The 18,445-nt window shown below is 41.6% G+C and overlaps 1 protein-coding gene and 1 pseudogene across 2 annotated transcripts in view; one reads left to right on the forward strand and one right to left on the reverse strand.

Annotated features, from left to right (window-relative positions):
- Positions 1–18,445, reverse strand: part of KIF15 (kinesin family member 15) — a 73,608-nt gene that overhangs the window by 21,101 nt on the left and 34,062 nt on the right. The window contains exons 8-17 of the mRNA XM_079934081.1: positions 17,209–17,418; positions 15,494–15,619; positions 15,206–15,328; positions 13,121–13,244; positions 12,507–12,583; positions 12,075–12,284; positions 10,551–10,728; positions 8,415–8,556; positions 7,461–7,602; positions 690–887 (exon numbers count right to left, since the gene is read on the reverse strand). Of these exons, the coding sequence (XP_079790207.1) occupies positions 690–887; positions 7,461–7,602; positions 8,415–8,556; positions 10,551–10,728; positions 12,075–12,284; positions 12,507–12,583; positions 13,121–13,244; positions 15,206–15,328; positions 15,494–15,619; positions 17,209–17,418 (1,530 nt within the window). The remainder of the gene's footprint in view (positions 1–689; positions 888–7,460; positions 7,603–8,414; positions 8,557–10,550; positions 10,729–12,074; positions 12,285–12,506; positions 12,584–13,120; positions 13,245–15,205; positions 15,329–15,493; positions 15,620–17,208; positions 17,419–18,445) is intronic.
- On the forward strand, positions 2,037–2,507 carry LOC307192788 (protein LTO1 homolog; annotated as a pseudogene). The gene has a single exon. The product of its transcript is annotated as a protein LTO1 homolog (transcript).

Here is an 18,445-nt window from a genome sequence, read left to right on the forward strand (position 1 = left end):
TTTCTTCTGCATTAAAAATACAAAACTCAAAACCTCATATGGACAAAGGTTTCAAAGGCCAGTTTGGAGCCAGAAAACCACTTCAAAAGACTACACTAATGATTTCTCATGTTTCAGAATTATACTTGTGGCCCATCAAAGTGGATAATTTCAAACACAAAGGAAAGAAGTAATAAAAGTTAAAATCATAGATTAAATCGTAGAGCCATCTTGAGACTTCTAAGAAACTTTCTCAGGCCTATATGAAGTGACTTTCACCAGAAAGGCCTCCATACCCGTGGAAGGGCAAAATTTTGGAATTTGGGGTGACGTGGCTCCCTGTAAGTTTTACTAGACAGTACATAAACTTCTTAAAAGAAAAAATAAATCACTGAATTCTGAGATAAACAAACTTCACATGTTATTTCAAATATACCAAAAGCTGTCTAAAATTTGATCACAAGATTCTTTCAACTATTTAATCTTCTTTAGCAGATACAACACTGTGCCGTGTAAACCAGTTCTGGAACTAGAAGCTAGTAGCAAACTGGTCTTTTTACACACGAGAGAACCAAAGCTCAAGGAAAGTGGAAACTGACTTGCTAAATACTGCAAAGCAGATTAAAAGAACAAGAGCAGGCTGATTTCTAACCCAGGGATTTTTACACACTCATCCTTAAAAATATACGATTTTAATACTAAACAGGTACCTGCACCATTCTGTGCTCTTCAGAAATGGCTTCAAAAGCTTGTTCACTAATCTCAGGTGGCAATGGCTCATTTAAGATATCCTTATCCAATCTGCTAGAATTCTGAGTGTGTGCAGAGCCAAAGCTCTCCAGTTCAGGGCTTAATTTTGGTACTGATCGAGACCAAAGTTGATAAGCCTTGGTTGGTGTCGTTATGATCTGCAGCAAAAAATTATTAGGAAAACAACATTAGCACACATGAAAATAGCATATTTATAATTGTGTGAACAGAGAGGATAAAATTAAAATTCTGTTCATCAAGAGAAAAGAAAAGGTATCCTTGGGACTTCCCTGGTGGTCCAGTGGCTAAGACTCCACGCTCCCAATGCATGGGGCCCAGGTTCAATCCCTGGTCAGAGAACTAGATCCCACATGCCACAACTAAGAGTTCACACGCCACAACTAAAGATCCCACATGCTGCAGCTAAGACCTGGAGCAGCCAAATAAGCAAATATTTAAGAAAAAAAAGAAAAGAAAATGTATCCTTGAGAGGCTGCATAGAAATGCCCTTGTGGAAACAAACCTATCAATTCAAAGCAGTCTCAAGCAAAAATTGCTGTAAGATTTTTAAAAATGAAACTTGATAAGTCGACTCTAAACTGTATACAAAAAAAAAAAAGTGCGAGACAAAAAGACAACAAATTAGGAAGTGTATGGTCACTAAAACAATGCATTATTAGCATATGTATAATCAAACAGAACACTGGAAAATAAAAAGTCCAGAATTAGAATAATTTATATGTGGAAAGTTCAAATTAATGAGAAAAACATGGTCTATTTTATTATTTTTAAAAATATCTTTATTGGAGTATAATTGCTTTACAATGGTGTGGTAGTTTCTGCTTTATAACAAAGTGAATCAGCTGTACGTATACATATGTCCCCATATCTCCTCCTCTTGCGTCTCCCTCCCTCCCACCCTCCCTATCCCACCCCTCTAGGTGGTCACAAAGCACCAAGCTGATCTCCCTGTGCTATGCGGCTGCTTCCCACTAGCTATCTATTTTACATTTGGTAGCATATGTAAGTACACGCCACTCTCTCATTTCGTCCCAGCTTACCCTTCCCCCTCCCCGTGTCCTCAAGTCCATTCTCTATGTCTGCGTCTTTATTCCTGTCCTGCCCCTCCCTAGGTTCTTCAGAACCATTTTTTTTTAGATTCCATATATAAAACATGGTCTATTTTTTTAAAAAGGTAAACCTGTATGTCATGCCATTTAAAAATAAAATAGCAGACACATTAAAAATCTCAATGTAAAAAGAAAATTATAAAAGTAGTAAAAGAGGCATCCGTGCCCGAGGCTCTGCGGGTCTGTGGCCGCAGAATGGGGCGGCCGAGTCTGAGGGGCGGGGCGGCTGCTGCCACGGCTGGGAGTCAGGACATGTTCGATGCCATCGTGATGGCGGATGAGAGGTTTCACAGGGAAGGGTATCAGGAAGGCTATGAATAAGGAAGTAGTTTGGGTATGACTGAAGGAAGACAGTATAACACGTTACACGGAGCTAAAATCAGATCTGAGATCAAGTGCTACCAAGGTTTTGCTTTTGCTTGGAGATGTCTCCTGCACGGTTCCGCCATTGAGAAAGACAGCAAAAAGATGAAGGTCTTAGAATCGTTGATTGGAATGATTCAGAAACTCCCTTATGATGACCCTACTTATGATAAACTTCACGAAGACTTAGACAAAATTAGAGGGAAATTTAAGCAGCCTTGTTCATTACTAAACGTTCAGCCTGACTTTAAAATTAGTGCAGAAAGTTCTGGACTTTCATTTTGAGGATGACAGAGTAACAAAGACAAAACATCAAGGAACAGATGTTTGTATGTTAAGTGTTTAAAAATGTGATTAAAGGCAAAACAATGATGAGGGATTCAGTGTTGCAGGGAGAGTTCCAGCTTGGCCGGTGCCTTCCCCTGAGGTCTGCCTGCATCGCCTCAGTGCCCCCCACGGGGCCCCTCCACACAAGCCCGTCCTTTGTTGGGCCCTGTCTGCTCTGCAGTCTGAACATGGCCCTGGCAGAGCCCTCGCGGGGCTGCTCTTCTCTGGTCCAGGGTCCAGGCCGCTGGCTCACGGGTTCTCGCCACCTGGCAGGCCTGGCTGGATCTAGATTCCGGTTGGCTCTGGATAGGATAAACCTCCCCTTTACCCCCCAGGCTTTGGTCAGCGCTCAGAGGGACAGTTTTAAAGAAAGTGAGAGCCACAGGGTTGACACGAAGCAGGTTAATGGGAAGGAGTGATGGGTACTGTGACATTTATTTACCCTTGAGATGTGCCAGTGCTGTGATCTGCTTCTCCTGTTTTATTTAGTCCCTTCAGGAGCCCATGAGGTGGGCATTATTCCCATTTTATAGATGAGGAAACCAAGGCCCAACAGACTGCCTGGTCCAAGGGCAGCGGGCGGTAAAGCTGGGACTCCAACCCCGGCACCCGGCTCTCTCCCCCGTCTCCTGGTGCCTGCTCTGGACCATGCGGTCGCACCCACAGGCTCAGGGTCCTTGCCCGCAGGTCCCCGCTGTGCCCTGGGGAGCCCTGGGGCATCCCCTGTGGCCATGGACATGGGTGTCTGGCTGAGAGAGGAGAGGCCAGCCCTGTCCTCAGGGAGCCAGGACATGCTCTTCCTGTGTCCCCTGGTGGGTGGGGCTCTGCAGCATCAAAAATGGTCACCGTTCTATGTGCAGAAACTTTGGAGCCTTACTGCAGCCTTCCTTTTATTGTGAGTTCTTCTGTCTTCTGCCCAGACTTAAAAGGCATCGTCTGTATGTGGTGAGGTCCAGGCAGGCCAGTCCCCCCCTGAGATGCATGGCTCCCGGGCATTTCTCTGCACATGACGGCCCATGTCCAGGCCCCTCGGGCACCCCGGCCTGAGGCCTCTCCCCACCCGCTCTGGCCCAGGGAGCAGATCTGGAAGCCATGAGTGAGATTAGCACAGGGGTAGCTGTGAATCCGCTCCAGATTTTAAAATCATTCCAGAGCATCTGGGTAAACTGTGCTCCCCTGGAAGCTGCTGTGGGGCAGGGGGTCCCTGCGGGGCCTGGGACGCTGGCCCTCACCGTGTGCCAAGGAGGGAGAAACAGCTTCTAGATGTTGGAAGACAAGACTCCGGCTTTATCCTGCTCAGCTGTCTTACATGTGTCTCGCTGTTTGTTCCTGGCCTGCAGCCCCACCTCAGTTCTGCAGAGGCCGGGGCTGGGTGCACGGCCTCAGATGTGCCGTAGTCACAGACACCAGCAGCGCTTATCTCTGGCTGGTGGAATGGAGGGGCTTTTGTTGTTGTTTTCCTGGGTGGATTTTTGTGTTTCCTAAACTATCTGTTTGCATAATGTATTATTTTTATAATTAGAGAAAAAAATAAACAGCGTATTTTAAAGCAAAAAAATAAAATAAAATAAAAGTAGTAAAAGAAAGTAGAATATACTGATGCTCTTGAGATTGTCTAGGCCTTTAAAAACGTATTTAAAAAGTCACAAAGGGGGAATTCCCTGGCAGGCCAGTGGTCAGGACTTGGCACTTTCACTGCTGGGGCCCGGGTTCAATCTCTGGTCAGGGAACTAAGATCCAGCAAGCCACTCGGCACGGCCAAAAAAAGAAAGTCGCAAAGATAAAAGATCAATAAACCTGGCTATATCAAAAATTTAAAACTTCTGTATAACAAAAGTATCACATACAAAGATGAAAGACAAGGAACATGATGGCAGAATATACTGGCAGTATACATAACAAACAAAAGATTAACACAGAAAACGCCTACAAATCACAAGATAAATAACTAGGAGGAAAGTAGGCACTTTTTCATAGGTCAAACATCTTTTCCTGTGTTCCAACCAATGGCAATGAACATAGGAAAAGATGTGGTCTGACCTCACTAGAAATGAGGGAAAGTGGAATTAAAACCATTTTCACCCATCAGACTGTCGAACAATGCCAGTTCTGGGGCCAGTGCAGTGGAAGGAGTGCTCCCAGGCTTCCTGGGAAGGAATGTGGTGCAGCCACTTGGAGGGCACTTCAGCAGGATGCTGAAACGTCCTAAAACTACCACTTCTCCTTCATAAAACCCGCCCCGGAGAATGCTTGTACTGGAAACCACCTAAATAAGCCACGGAATTATTCCAAAGCACAGAAGCCTGGGTTTAAAATGAGGTAGAGTTCTAAGTACTAGTTCATGTGGAAAGACCCAAGGCATATTCCTGAGTTAACAAAAGCCCATTGCAGAATAACATATGTAGGATGATTCCATTTAGTTTTAAAAACAAAGTACGACAAAAGAAAAAAAAAAAACTCTATGAAATAACTCCACATATCTTCTCAGACTATGTATATTTCCTGTACAAAATTGTTAAGAAAAAGGATTCCCAAATTGATGATAAATAACCCCTGGGGATGGGGATGGGGGATGAAGGACCAGATTAGACCCAGATTGGCAGTGGTACTCAAAAGGAACTTTAACCAAAACTTGTATACATATGTATACTTCCTTTAAACAAGGATAATGTATCCATAAAGTTCTCACATAATTAAAAATGAACGACAACAACAAGACCTGAATTGCTATGCTACTCTTGGCAAACCTTTTAATCCCCTTCATCCTGTTTGCTCAGCTATAAAAAGAAGTAGACTAGAATGTTACAGTGCTTCAAGCTCTATAATTCTATTGCTAAGGGGCTACAAACTCAAATTATGAAACATTTGGTGATATTCTGCAAGTATTTTAAAATAATTTCCTGCACAGATTTTAAAGGCTGCCTTTTTAAAAGAGCAATCTTAAAAATTCTCCCTTTATAAGAAAAAATAGTATTTTTCTTGTATTTACTTGAAAATAGTATTTTCAAGTTAAATAATAGTATTTAACTTGATATATATCAAGTTAAATCATGATATATCCATACAGTATATTCTTGTGCAGCTGCCAAAACAAAACAAAAAAGAAACAAAACAAAAAGGAGAGAGGGACTTCCCTGGTGGTGCAGTGGTTAAGAATCTGGCTGCCAATGCAGGGGACACGGGTTCAAGCCCTGGTCCGGGAAGATTCCATATGCCGTGGAGCAACTAAGTCTGTGTGTCAGAACTACTGAGCCTGCGTGCTGCAACTACTGAAGGCCACGCACCTAGAGCCCATGCTCCACAACAAGAGAAGCCACCACAATGAGAAGCCCGCGCACTGCAACGAAGAGTAGCCCCCGCTCACTGCAACTAGAGAAAGCCTGTGCGCAGCAACAAAGACCCAACGTAGCCAAAAAATAAATAAATGAGAATAAAGTTTGTTTTTCTCCCTTTAGATATGGGACAAACTCTAAAATATCATTATGTTTAAACAAAAAATTGAGGTGTAGAATGATGTGTATGTGTATGCTACTGTTTGTGAAAAATAAAAAAAATATATGAAAAAGAAAGAAAAAACAAAAAAACTTCGTGACATTGTCTGCCTCCAAGGAGGGTCTTGGTTGGCTGAAAGGACAGCAGACAGAATGAGACTTGTCACTTTGTACCTTTAAAAATTCCAGTCATGGGACTTCCCTGGTGGTGCAGCGGTTAAGACTCTACGCTCCCAATGCAGGGGGCCTGGGTTCGATCCCTGGCCAGGGAATTAGATCCCACATCCATGCCGCAACTAAAACTTTGCATGTCACAATTAAGGAGCCCAGGTACTGCATCTAAGGAGCCAGCAAGCCGCAACTAAGGAGCTTGCCTGCTGCAACTAAGACCCAGTGCAACCAAATAAATAATATGAAAGAAAAAAATTCCGGGCTTCCCTGGTGGCACAGTGGTTGAGAGTCTGCCTGCCGATGCAAGGGACACGGGTTCATGCTCCGGTCCGGGAAGATCCCACATGCTGTGGAACAGCTAGGCCCGTGAGCCATGGCTTCTGAGCCTGTGCGTCCAGAGCCTGTGCTCCGCAACGGGAGAGGCCACAATAGTGAGAGGCCCGCGTACCGCAAAGAAAAAAAAAAAAATTCCAGTCATGTGATTACCTATTCAAACAAATAAAATTACTTTGAAAAGCAGTATCCTATTAAGTGATACAAAAAGCATCACTGATAAAGATAACCATTAGAGATAAACACCTATTATTTTTAAGATGTATAAGGAAAGGGTTTTTTTAAGCCTTCAGAGAATTTGGTCCAAAAGTTAAAATAACCAGGATGAGCAGCATCAGCTTCTTAACCTTTGCCTTCCTTATGTATTCCCCTTCCCTCTCCTCATTCTCAGATGCTCACAGTTTTCTTCTTTCATGAGGGCTATGGTTATTTAGGGGAACCATCCCTTCTATTATCCCCCATGTTACCCTTGATCCTTTAGTGGTCTTTATCTTTAGGATTTCTATTCTTCCACTGCAAGCTTTGAGCACACAACACATTATAGCAACACTTGCCATATACTGAGAGCCATCAGGTGCCAGTTATTATCTCATTTAATGCTCGAAAAACCTTGTTATTAAGTTGGCCTCGTCTCCAATTCAAAGGCAATAAATGAGGCTCAGAAGTTAGGAAACCCTGCCTAAGGTTACTGACAGATTAGAATTTGAACCCAGGTCTGATTCCAAATGCTGTAATCTTCCCTACACGACCCTGCCACTGGGGGTATACATCAGAACCCTAGGACTAGTATTACCCTGGGGTTAACTGTTGGCAAGGGATTCTATCTGTACCTGGAGATAATCTGTGCAGACTCTCCATTATTAACAAAATGAGACACCACTGACTTAAGGTTGAAGTATTGCTTCAGATTACCTACCTTAAGTGTTTCAGCATGAATTTTATTCAGCTGAGAAACTTCTTGCCGCTTGCAGGCTTTTGTTGCTTCCAAAAGGTTTTCAAGATTAAGGTTCGCTTTTTGCAAAGACTGAAGCTCTGATTCTAATTCCAGCTGCCTTTTCCTAATACATATTATAATATTGAGTGTTTCAGGTAATAAGTAATGTCATACATTTGTAGAGTACTTTACAGTTTATATTCTCACAAAACTTTATAGTTATCTCTTTAAATCAGAGATATTTTCAGATTATTACTGGGATTTTCCAATTGGGTAAAATACAGCTCAGAGATTGATGACTGTTTAAGGTATTCAACTAGCAAATGGTAGCACTCCAATTCAAAAGCCCAAACAATCCACAGTGATCCATATGTAATATGTTATTTTTAAAACAAACATTTCTATATATTTTAGAATAGGATTAATCTTAGTTATAATATGAATGTGGTTTATCTTTGTTTTCTTTTACAAAGAATATCAAGTGAGAATATTAACAGGAAAAATTTAATAAAAAATAAATAACTGCATAGAACTTGAATGTCAAAAAAAAAGAATATTAACAAACCTGTAATTTCTAAAAATCCTGATCTAATTCATAACAGTGGTGATTTAAATTTGCTGGCCAGATAAAGAATTTACAAGTAACTTTAACAGATACTCATCTCAATAGGTATATCCCTTAAAACATCTGTATCATCTAGTTCATTGAATATATTATTAAAGACTAGAAGTTTATGTCAACTGTACCTCAATTTTAAAAAATGAGTAAAGAAAAAGAGCTAGATGCAAGCCCTTTTCCTTCATGTCAAAACAAGTTAGCTGCTATATTAGAATATTTAAGGTAAATGCTCAATTAAATCATCAATGCTAAACACCAAAACAAACCAACACTAAAAGATCAGAAATAGTAAGCATGAATGTGTATTTATACTTTACCTAGTTAGTTCTTTGAATTCTTCATATTCTTGCTTTGAATTATTCAGCTCTGTCTGAACTTGCAGGAGTTGTGCTTTTAACTTCTCAGTGTTTGCTAACGAACATGGCTCTTTCGGAGCTTTAGGAGAGAATCTTTGCTGACCTGATAATAAGGAAACAACCTGGTCTTTGAAAGAGAAAAATAACAGAATACATATTCTAAGTTCTTTGCCAGGTATCAATTTTGAAGCACAAGGAGGAAAAAAGAGAAATCACTGGAAAGTGGACCCTAAAATACAAGAGCCTGTAACTCAAGAGGAGACGTAAGACACAACCCAGTGCATCAAAGAGTATCAGAAGTTGTTTCTGAGAAGCTGTGAAGCCACAGGATGATGGGGCATATTTAAGCCAACACCTTTTCCATTAAGTGAAAAGAGCAAACAATGACTGAAGTATAACACCCACACTGCTGGACAGAGAAACATCACCAATTGAGTCTTGCAGGAATTAGTGCCAACGGTCAATGAATTTTTAGCAAAAGAAACAAATAGCAATGGCAGCCAACTGAAAGAACTTGGTATCATCTACCAGGTAGAATATATTAATTTTCAGGGATTGCTTAAAAGGCTGATTTTGTTGAAAAGAGTGCCACTGAGTTTCAGTATGGGAAATAACATGTAAAAATGTTTAGAGAGGGACTTCCCTGGTGGTCCAGTGGTAAAGAATCAGCTTTCCAATGCAGGGGACGTGGGCTCGATCCCTGTCCAGGCAACTAAGATCTCACATGCCGTGGAGCAACTAAGCCCATGCACCACAACTATTGAGCTCGTGCACCTCAATGAGAGCCCGCCTGCCGCAAACTACAGAGAAGCCCACGTGCTCTGGAGCCCACGTGCCACAACTACAGGACCCATGAGCCCTGGAGTCTGTGCACCACAACTAGAGAGAGAAAACCTGCATGCCACAACTAGAGAGAAGACCATGTGCCACAGCTAGACAGAAACCCGAGCAGACTGCACACTGTAATGAAAAGATTCTGCAATGCTTCAACAGAGATGCCTCAACAAAGAACCCATGTGCCGCAAGTAAGACCCGACGCAGCCAAAAAAAAATAAGGAAAATAAATTAATAAAATAAATGTTTAAAAAAAAAAAGAAAGATTGAAGTAAATACCCAAACTGCTTATTAAAAAAGAAATTGTTTAGAGAATGATGTATGTTTAGAAGATGGTGAGGTCCAGAAATTACCATTAGTATCTTTCAAAGATAGTAAGTTAAGGTACTACTGAGGGCAAAATGGCCAACAAAATACAGAGCATTGTAGGAAAAAATAGTTAATATAGAAAACCTGATTTTAACTTTGCATCTAAAATTGTGGTCTCTCTACAACTCATATTCTGTGAATTTTATTCTTTTGTTAATTCATAACAGAATGGAAGAAGGCTTGGAAAAGGAAATTTAAAAAGTATTTTTTTCCTTTATCATTGCAGTATAAAAAGATTAGAACGATCTCAATTTCAACCTAAAGAGAAACAAAGGCTGAAACAGAGTGTGATAAAAGACCATGAAGATATTCACTCTAAGAATGGAGCAAACATAGACTTTGTTACCAAATCCCAGAGCATTAACACCAATAGCTGCCACGCGTGTAAATCACATCAGTAACTAAACCACTTTTCAGAGAGTAACAGTAAACTTACAGAACTAATGTGGAGCAGAACATACACTGGCAAGCATGACCCGCAACCATGACATCAGGACCAATCACTGTGCTGGCTGGACCGTGAGTCTGATCACTCTGACATCTCTCACACTGTACAGATGTTCGTCAGGTGAATAAATATCTCAACTCTACACTCATTCATGTTGTCATTAGTTAAGTACTTTTCATTTCAAATACTTAAAATAGGAAAACTCCATTTAATAAAAGTGTAAAGTAATATCTGAATCAATCTTTTATCTGTAAGACAGAGATATTCTGAGTATTCCTTTGCTAATGGGTATCTATTAGCCTTCATAAAGAATAAGTATGTATATAAGAAGTTTGTACACCAGGTCTAGAGGCTAAAATGAAAACCCTCAATGCAAGGCAATATTGATGCCCTTTTAAACAGTCCCCTCGCCCCTAGAAGGCATGTTTACAACTATCACGTCTTACTTTTGTCATTTTTCTCTGTGCCAGATACTTCAAAGAAAGCTTTTTCCAGGATTGCGATGGTCTGGGCATCCATTTCGTGGGCTCTTTTCACAGGCTGTGACAATCTCAGTCTTCTGTTCTCCTCCCTGAGGGAATGATTTTCCATAGCATATTTTGCAACTCTGGGGTGGTGCTCTACCTGTCACATGGAAGAATTAGAGACCTACGTATTTACAAACATGACCTTAGTGAACAAGTCTTTCTGAAAGCCAACAGCAAACACTGTGGATGCCGCAGGCACTGCGGGGGTGGGGAGCACTTCAGCTTTTACCATCAGACTGAATATGTGCATATCCTACAACTCTGAACTCTACATTCGGGTCTGGAAACTCGAAACTTCCCCGTCTACCCCTGAAACGTTCACCCAGGCACCTGCGGTGATAAGCACAGGGTGCACATTGTGGCAGGCTCTTCCTGCAAAGTAGACGGCTTGAATTAACACACTGAAAAGAATTAGGAAACTCTCTACTGACCAGGGTGGAATGCCCCCCAAAGACACATTAAATGAAAAGGGCAAGGTACAGAAAAGTGTGTATGCTGTCTTCTGTGCACAAAAGGGATAAAAGTAAAAACATCTATCAATATTAGTTGGAAAATGCAGAAAAACTCTCAAAAGATATCCCCTCTGGTGAGAGATTATCCTGTTTTTTAATTACGTGCCTGTGTCAACTATCCAGATTCTCAGGGAAAAGGAAAAACAACAACACTTCAAAGGGCTCAGCTGTGAAGAGACTACTGGCTCCGATAACCCCAGGTGCCCACTGGGAGGAAGTGTGCTTGGCCTGCTGGGGCTAACTGCCAGGGCAGTGACACCACCACCACATCCTCCCTTCTCCCTTCAGGTTTTACTAGTTTAGAAAAGTGTGTGTGTGGGGGGGGGGAACATTATGCAATCATACTGTCAGTTGAATTCATTTAAAACACTTTCTCGGGCGGGCTTCCCTGGTGGCGCAGTGGTTGAGAGTTCGCCTGCCGATGCAGGGGACACGGGTTCACGCACCGGTCTGGGCCGCGGAGCGGCTGGGCCCGTGAGCCATGGCCGCTGAGCCTGCGCGTCCGGAGCCTGTGCTCCGCAACGGGAGAGGCCACAACAGTGAGAGGCCCGCGTACCACAAAAAAAAAAAAAAAAACCACTTTCTCGGGCTTCCCTGGTGGCACAGTGGTTGAGAGTCCGCCTACCGGTGCAGGGGACGCGGGTTCGTGCCCCAGTCCGAGAAGATCCCACATGCCGCGGCACGGCTGGGCCCGTGAGCCATGGCCGCTGAGGCTGCGCGTCCGGAGCCTGTGCTCCACAGCGGGAGAGGCCACAGCAGTGAGAGGCAGCAGTGAGAGGCCCGCGTACCGCAAGAAAACAAAACAAAACAAAACAAAAAACACTTTCTCTTGTATTAAACTACAAAAATTTACTGACCAACTTGGTGACTGATTCATACTTGCCTTGAACTTCTTTTAGTTTTACAGTTACTGCGAATGTCATGTACTCACTTGTTCTCGCAGAGTTTGAATCTCATCCCTCAATTCCGACAGCAAAAGATCCTGCTCCTCGGGCAGAAAACTTCCCCGGGATTCCTTGTGGAGCTTCTCCAGGCGCATTATTTGATCCTCTCGGAATTTCACGATCATTTTATTAGATTGAATAAATTTTTCTTTTTTGAGGGTGAGGTCTTCCAATTGGCTAACTTTTTCTACCAAAGACTTAAGAAATTCATAATTTGGTTAAACATAAAAAATAACTGGGCTTCCCTAAATTTTCACAAAACAAGCAATAAACACTAACTTCACATTTAATCTCAAAGGCAAAATTAGGTTTTTCAGTCTTCATTGTATTTACTTGTGCCATTTATTTCACTCGGAAAAGCTCCTCATAGTGAAAGCCTAAAATATCTTGAATCCCCTTTTACTAATTCAGTTTCCTACCTTCTTTTCCTGTTCAGATTTCTTAAAAAATAACATTGCCTCTCGGAAATACTTCATGTAGTCAGTCTCGTCTTTGCCTGTAACGGGTCCAGTAAGAAAGAAAAGGAAAGAGGAAAAATGTTTTATCTCCCAAATTTTAAGAACAAGAAATGAGCTAAAATAGCCTTTGACTGACTGCTCTCAATTCGTCTTAAAGAATCAGATTCTCATCACCAGATCATGAATTTCAAATTAACCCAGTCTACAAATTACCTATTCTTTGAAGAAAAGTAAGTCTCTCATATCCAATTTAGTAAACATAAAAAGATTACATATGACAGAGTCTTGGAAGTGGATCTAAATGAAATTTACTAGTATCTCTTTTTAGCACTTATTAGGGATAAATTATTCAAAATTATTTCTACTCCCCCTTCCCACATCTCACAGAAATCAGTACCTGTGGTAACTGTGTCTGGTTACAAAGTACCATGTTCCTATGTAGGTGAAATAAACAGGAACAGACACTTGTGGGAAATCTGGGTAGCCTTACTGCGTTGTGCCTGTCACTGGAGGGCTCTCATACTAATACCCACACCTGGATTTCCTCAGGTTAGAGGACACCGCGCTCGTCGTACCTCCGCTCCGAAAGCTTTCTGGTAGTATCTGCCCTGCAGTAAGCTGGGCCAGCTGCTCTTTGAGCCTCTTCACTTCAGCTTGGAGCTGGGTCACATTTCCTTGCGTGTCTTCATTTACCACTGCCTGTTCAAGAATTTTTTTAAAAAGCATTAAAAGAATGCTGAGTCATACAGTCTCGTGTTTATATTTGTTTGTATGATTTGGACTGACGAAGACCAAACAAAACTGCACTTGCATCTCACAAACAGTCCAAAGGCCTCCAAAATCAGTGTGCCGCAGTGCGGAGGGAGCTTCCTTCCCCTCTGCCTTCACACCAAGAGCAGGGGACTCTTTCCCCTCCCCTCCCCAAGCCCCCACTTAGGTCTCTGCTCTGTTGACTAGCCCTGGGCCCTGCTGGGCTGGGTCACCTCTGGGATCAACTTATATTCATCTAACACTGGCTTCTTCCTGAGATAACCCCACCCCATGAAGAGCAAATACCTCCATGAGTGTCACCTCCCCCTGTCTTCACTCCCTAAAGAGGTGTAAGGAACTGCAGAGATGACCTGAGCTCCACTGGCTTGGAAGAAACCACCGTCTCCAGAAAAATCCAACCCTGTATTTCCTAACAGTCTCCTGGAAGGGACAGTTGGTTTGACAACTCCATTTCTGTTTTATTATCAAACTAAAGGCTGTTTTAAAGAAATGTCTTATTTGAGATGACTTCTAAGAAGTTCATAAAGTCTCACAAAACCTAGAGGGTGATAACAAGAGTCAAGAGCTGAGAACCAACCAAATCAAACACCCAATACTCCAGAGTGAGGGAGAAACCTCTGACAGCCCCAAGGTCCCCATGTTCCTGTCTGTAGCTGGGTCTGCCCACTGGGAAGGACTGTTCACCCTTAAACAAATTCCAGACATCCGAGCCACTTTCCCTTGGTAGGCTGCAGCAGAGGACTCACCATTGGCAGGGACTAGTATAAGGCTCCTGGTTTTGTTATTTCATGTGTTAAGAAGCCATTTCTAGTTATTTTTGATTCTTATGGACAGCCTCATTAAAAGGCATTCCTATACACTGTGACATCACTGTCACATCGGTGACATAATTCTAATTATCCCTGCAGTTCTCCACTCTCCAAAATCTTCTAGTAAGTCCCAAGAGATAGGGTCAGGAAGCTCTAATGATTTTCCTCCTCATATTACAAATATCCCACAGGGGGTTCATACTCCAATAAAATGAATGAATAACCAGACCTATACTCTTCTGCCTTACCCAAGGGAAGAGGCAACATGGACCTCTTTGCTTTTACCATGATAAGATCACCAGGGAGTCTATTTTGGGAGGTAACAATGACCACTTTCTCCTTTGAAAGAGAGAGGAAATTAATTTGCCAATTTATGCCCTTTGATTCTTTTGTCTAGAACCAAAGGGCCCTCCAACCTCTCCAAAGCAAGTGGGGAACTCCTTGGTCTTCTGACAGTCCGCACCAGGGGTTGGCGAAGTGCTGCTTGAACACAGCCATGCCCATATGTTTACATATCATCTACAGCTGCTTTCTCACTACAAAGGCAGAGCTGAGTGGTTGGGACAGAGACCATACGGTCCAAGAAGCCGAAATTATTTACCTCTTGGGCCCTTTACAGGAAGTTTTCTGACCACTGGTGTACACAAGTATCAAGGAAACTTCTTGTATATAAAGAAAAATGAGGAATCCTTAGAGTTACAGACAACTTGAAAGACAAAGTTGGTCAACAGCATCAAATTACGTTCATAGCGGATCCTCCTGCTCCCAGCACCCAGCTCCGATAGCGTGGTTTAGGTAAATAAATTTAGTCTCCAGCCCAATTACAAAAGAAAAACTTTGCCTTCCCTTCAGAGAAAACTAGCCAAACAATAATGACCACAAGACCTATTCTAGTCTCAAATTACATGAGCGATACAGAAGGCTCGGAAAGATAAAATAGAAACGCTGCCTAGAGTTAGGCTTTCGCAACAGAGAAATACAATAACTAAAAGCTAATGTTAATATGAGGGCAATCACAAAAGTGAGATACTGCAAGCTTAAATAGTCTTCTAATTTACTTAAGCATACTCAGTATTTTACCTTATTTTTAATCAGCTTGGCTCTTTGGGCAAAATTAAGCGTTGATAGGGTTTCCCCAAAACACCTAGATCCAGGATGAACGTTTGCAATTATGGCTGTTTTGGCATTACCTCCAAGGGAATCCTGTTTAATGATATGAATGGTACAAATTTTCAGGGGAGAAACCACAAGATGTTTTTTAAGCAAAGAAAATGTATACTGTTAGCACCAAGGCTGAGAGATTATCCGACTACCAACCATAGCGAGCATAACCAAAACAGGGCCCAGGAACCCAATGATCTACTTTACCCGGAGTAAGAAGGTAAGTTTGGAGTCTCTGTAGCAAACGTGTCTCTGTTTTCCATTACCCACATCGACAAGCGCAGTAATCACCTGCCCCAGGCAGCTCAACGATCGGTTTATGTTACCTGCTTCCTAGGGCGTTTGGGAAAAAGAACAAAAAATTGAGGTGCACTGGTGTCTTTTTAGTATTTTGAATTAAAATATACCTAGCAGGGTGGCAATTTTGAATGGAAAGGCAAGACAGGGACAATATTAGTTAAGGTAACTAACTTCTCAGCAAAAAGATGTCCTCAACTGTCCACTAACCTTTTCCTATTCAAAGCACACACTGCAATTTTAGTACTATTCAAATACAAACACAAAAATCACGTGAAGGAAAAAAATATCAATGTCACCTCATAATTGTAATAGTTTTAAACTGACCTACAGGTAGGGATAAAATCTAGAAGAGAACAGAGGAAAAAAAGTTGCAGTGCATTAATAGGCATATTTTTCAATCCTTTTATGTTAAAATGTTTGCTACGTTATAAGGGTATGGAAACTAATAACCCACTCCCATGTCCCACAAAGCCACCAATGAACATATTACAAGAGAACATTCAGTCTAATTCTACAACGTAATGTATAATAAAACCCCTTTAAAAGACTGGTTTCAGGAGAAAAGAAAAATGTTTGGGTTAAACGTGTTACACTGGATTTTTACCGTAGGGAGCATATTTCGGTAACTGGGTCTGCAGAAGTGGGAGAATAGAAAAAAAGAGAGGAGGAATAGAAATTATTAAGCAAGATGTGATGAGTTCGGAGTTGCCACTATCTGTTACCATTCAGAAAGGTGGTTTAGGGTCACAGTTGACAGCCCTGTCTGTGGAGCTGGATTACCATTTGAATCTCAGCGACTCTTAGCCATGTACCCCTGGAAAATTTCCTCCAGTTTCTTCAAAATAGAAAGGATAATAGGATCACTTCCCAGAGTTGTTGGGACGGTTAAATAGCTAATATATGTAAAGCATTTAGAATGGGTCCAGCATATGTCCTATTTTGAACTTATGCTATTTTTCTTTGCTTCATGTCCCCATAGAAACACGAATGTGAGACAGACTGAAACTGCCTGAGAGCTCAAGCGGCTCAAACCCTCACTTTTAAGGCAAACAAGACCCTCTCCTCTACCATTTCTGACTCTTCTCCCCCCCTCGCCCTTATATATTCTAAACTGTAGAATCCACACACATTTTATTTATTTATTTATTTTGTCCGCAGGGCATGTGGGATCTTAGTTCCCTGACCAAGGATTGAACCTGTGTCCCTTGCATTGGAAGAGCGAAATCCTAACCACTGGACCGCCACACACATTTTATTGACAGTACATATTACCATACATATACATATACACATTAGCAATACATATTAGCAAGAACTTCTGGTAATACCTTAGCCTAGAACGAGGTCCTTAACCCTTAACTCAAGAACTACTTTGCCATGCTTCCCCCAAGCAGGCCATGTCACACCCTTCTTCCCCTGACCCCTGCTACCACTCATATCACCCCTTTTGGCACGAATTCAAATACTCTTGCTACTGACACTTGTCACATCCCATGTATGTTTACTGTCCCTACCCCACAACAAAAATTTCTTAACCCTTTGTAGCCCTCAAAACACTTAGCTTGGTATTGACTTCTAGTAATAATTCAGTCAAGAATTGAAGACCATAATTCCATTCTTACCTTCAATCTCATCCCTTCTGCATGCGTATCTTTTTGCCTTTCAGATCCTGCTAAATCCACCAGATTGAGAAGGGAGGTCCGTATGTTCACAGTTTCATGGCTTTTCTCCATCGACTCTATTGTAATTGTAAAGACTGCATGAGACCTAGAGGATTCTCTATTCATTGATGTTGATGCCACACGTCTGTTTCTCCACCCTCCAGACAACACCTAGGCAAAAGGAAAATACGTTATCACGACTTCCAAGTGGTCACAACTGCCACGAACATCAGTAGGAAATTTGCAAAGAGTGGTGAGAGACTATCTAATGAGGAATACACTCAAATTATTTTCCTTTCCCTTTCCTTTTTTGATTCTTCTCCATGTCATGAAAGAAAACAAGCAGGAAATCAGAAGGCATAGGATCTAGAATGGGTTTTGCCATTTCTCTATTTGTATTAACTCAATGCAAATTGCAAAATCTCTCTGAACCCTCTTCTTTACCGAGACTATGAGAAAGCTAGATAAAATAAGTGTTAAAATTACCTTCAAGCCCAAAGTTTTATTAGCTCTTTTGGTCTACAAAGTATTTGTTTTCCCTCCCTATTCCCTGTGGCAAGCAGATACATGAAGGTTCAGACTGCAGACTCTAGAATAGGATGAACATGAGTTCAACTCTTGGCTCCACTATCTACCAGCTGTGTGGTCTGGGGGCCAGCTGACCTTTTCAAGGCTCAGTCCCATATTTGTATAATGGGAATATGGGTACCTACCTCACAGGGCAGAACATCTCAAACTGTAATATGAATGCTAATCAGCTAGGATCTGGTTAAATTTCAGATTCTGACTCAGCAGACGTGAGGTAGAGACTGAGATCCTGCATTTCTAACAACCTCCTATGTGACACCCATAGTCTGAGAACTACATTCTTGAGTGGCATGGTCATAATATGTATTGGATAAAATGAAGAAATCAGTAGCTTATCTCAAAAAGTAGATAAAAAATTAAATGAAATAACGTATACAAAAGAAGTTAGCACAGGGCTTAGCACATACACTCAATAAATGGAGCTGTTATAACCCTATTAACCAGCCATAGCATAAAAATGAAATTGTTTATATCTTTATTTTTTTGGTTAGTAGTTCATGCTTCCTTTTCACAACACTAAATACTGTATATTAAATATTAGATAATGATACATTCATACAGCTGCAAAGAGAAAGAGAGAGAGATTCTCAAACATGGGACAAATTTCAAA

This window comes from Stenella coeruleoalba (assembly GCF_951394435.1).
Source record: "Stenella coeruleoalba genome assembly, chromosome: 10".
NCBI lineage: Eukaryota > Metazoa > Chordata > Mammalia > Artiodactyla > Delphinidae > Stenella > Stenella coeruleoalba.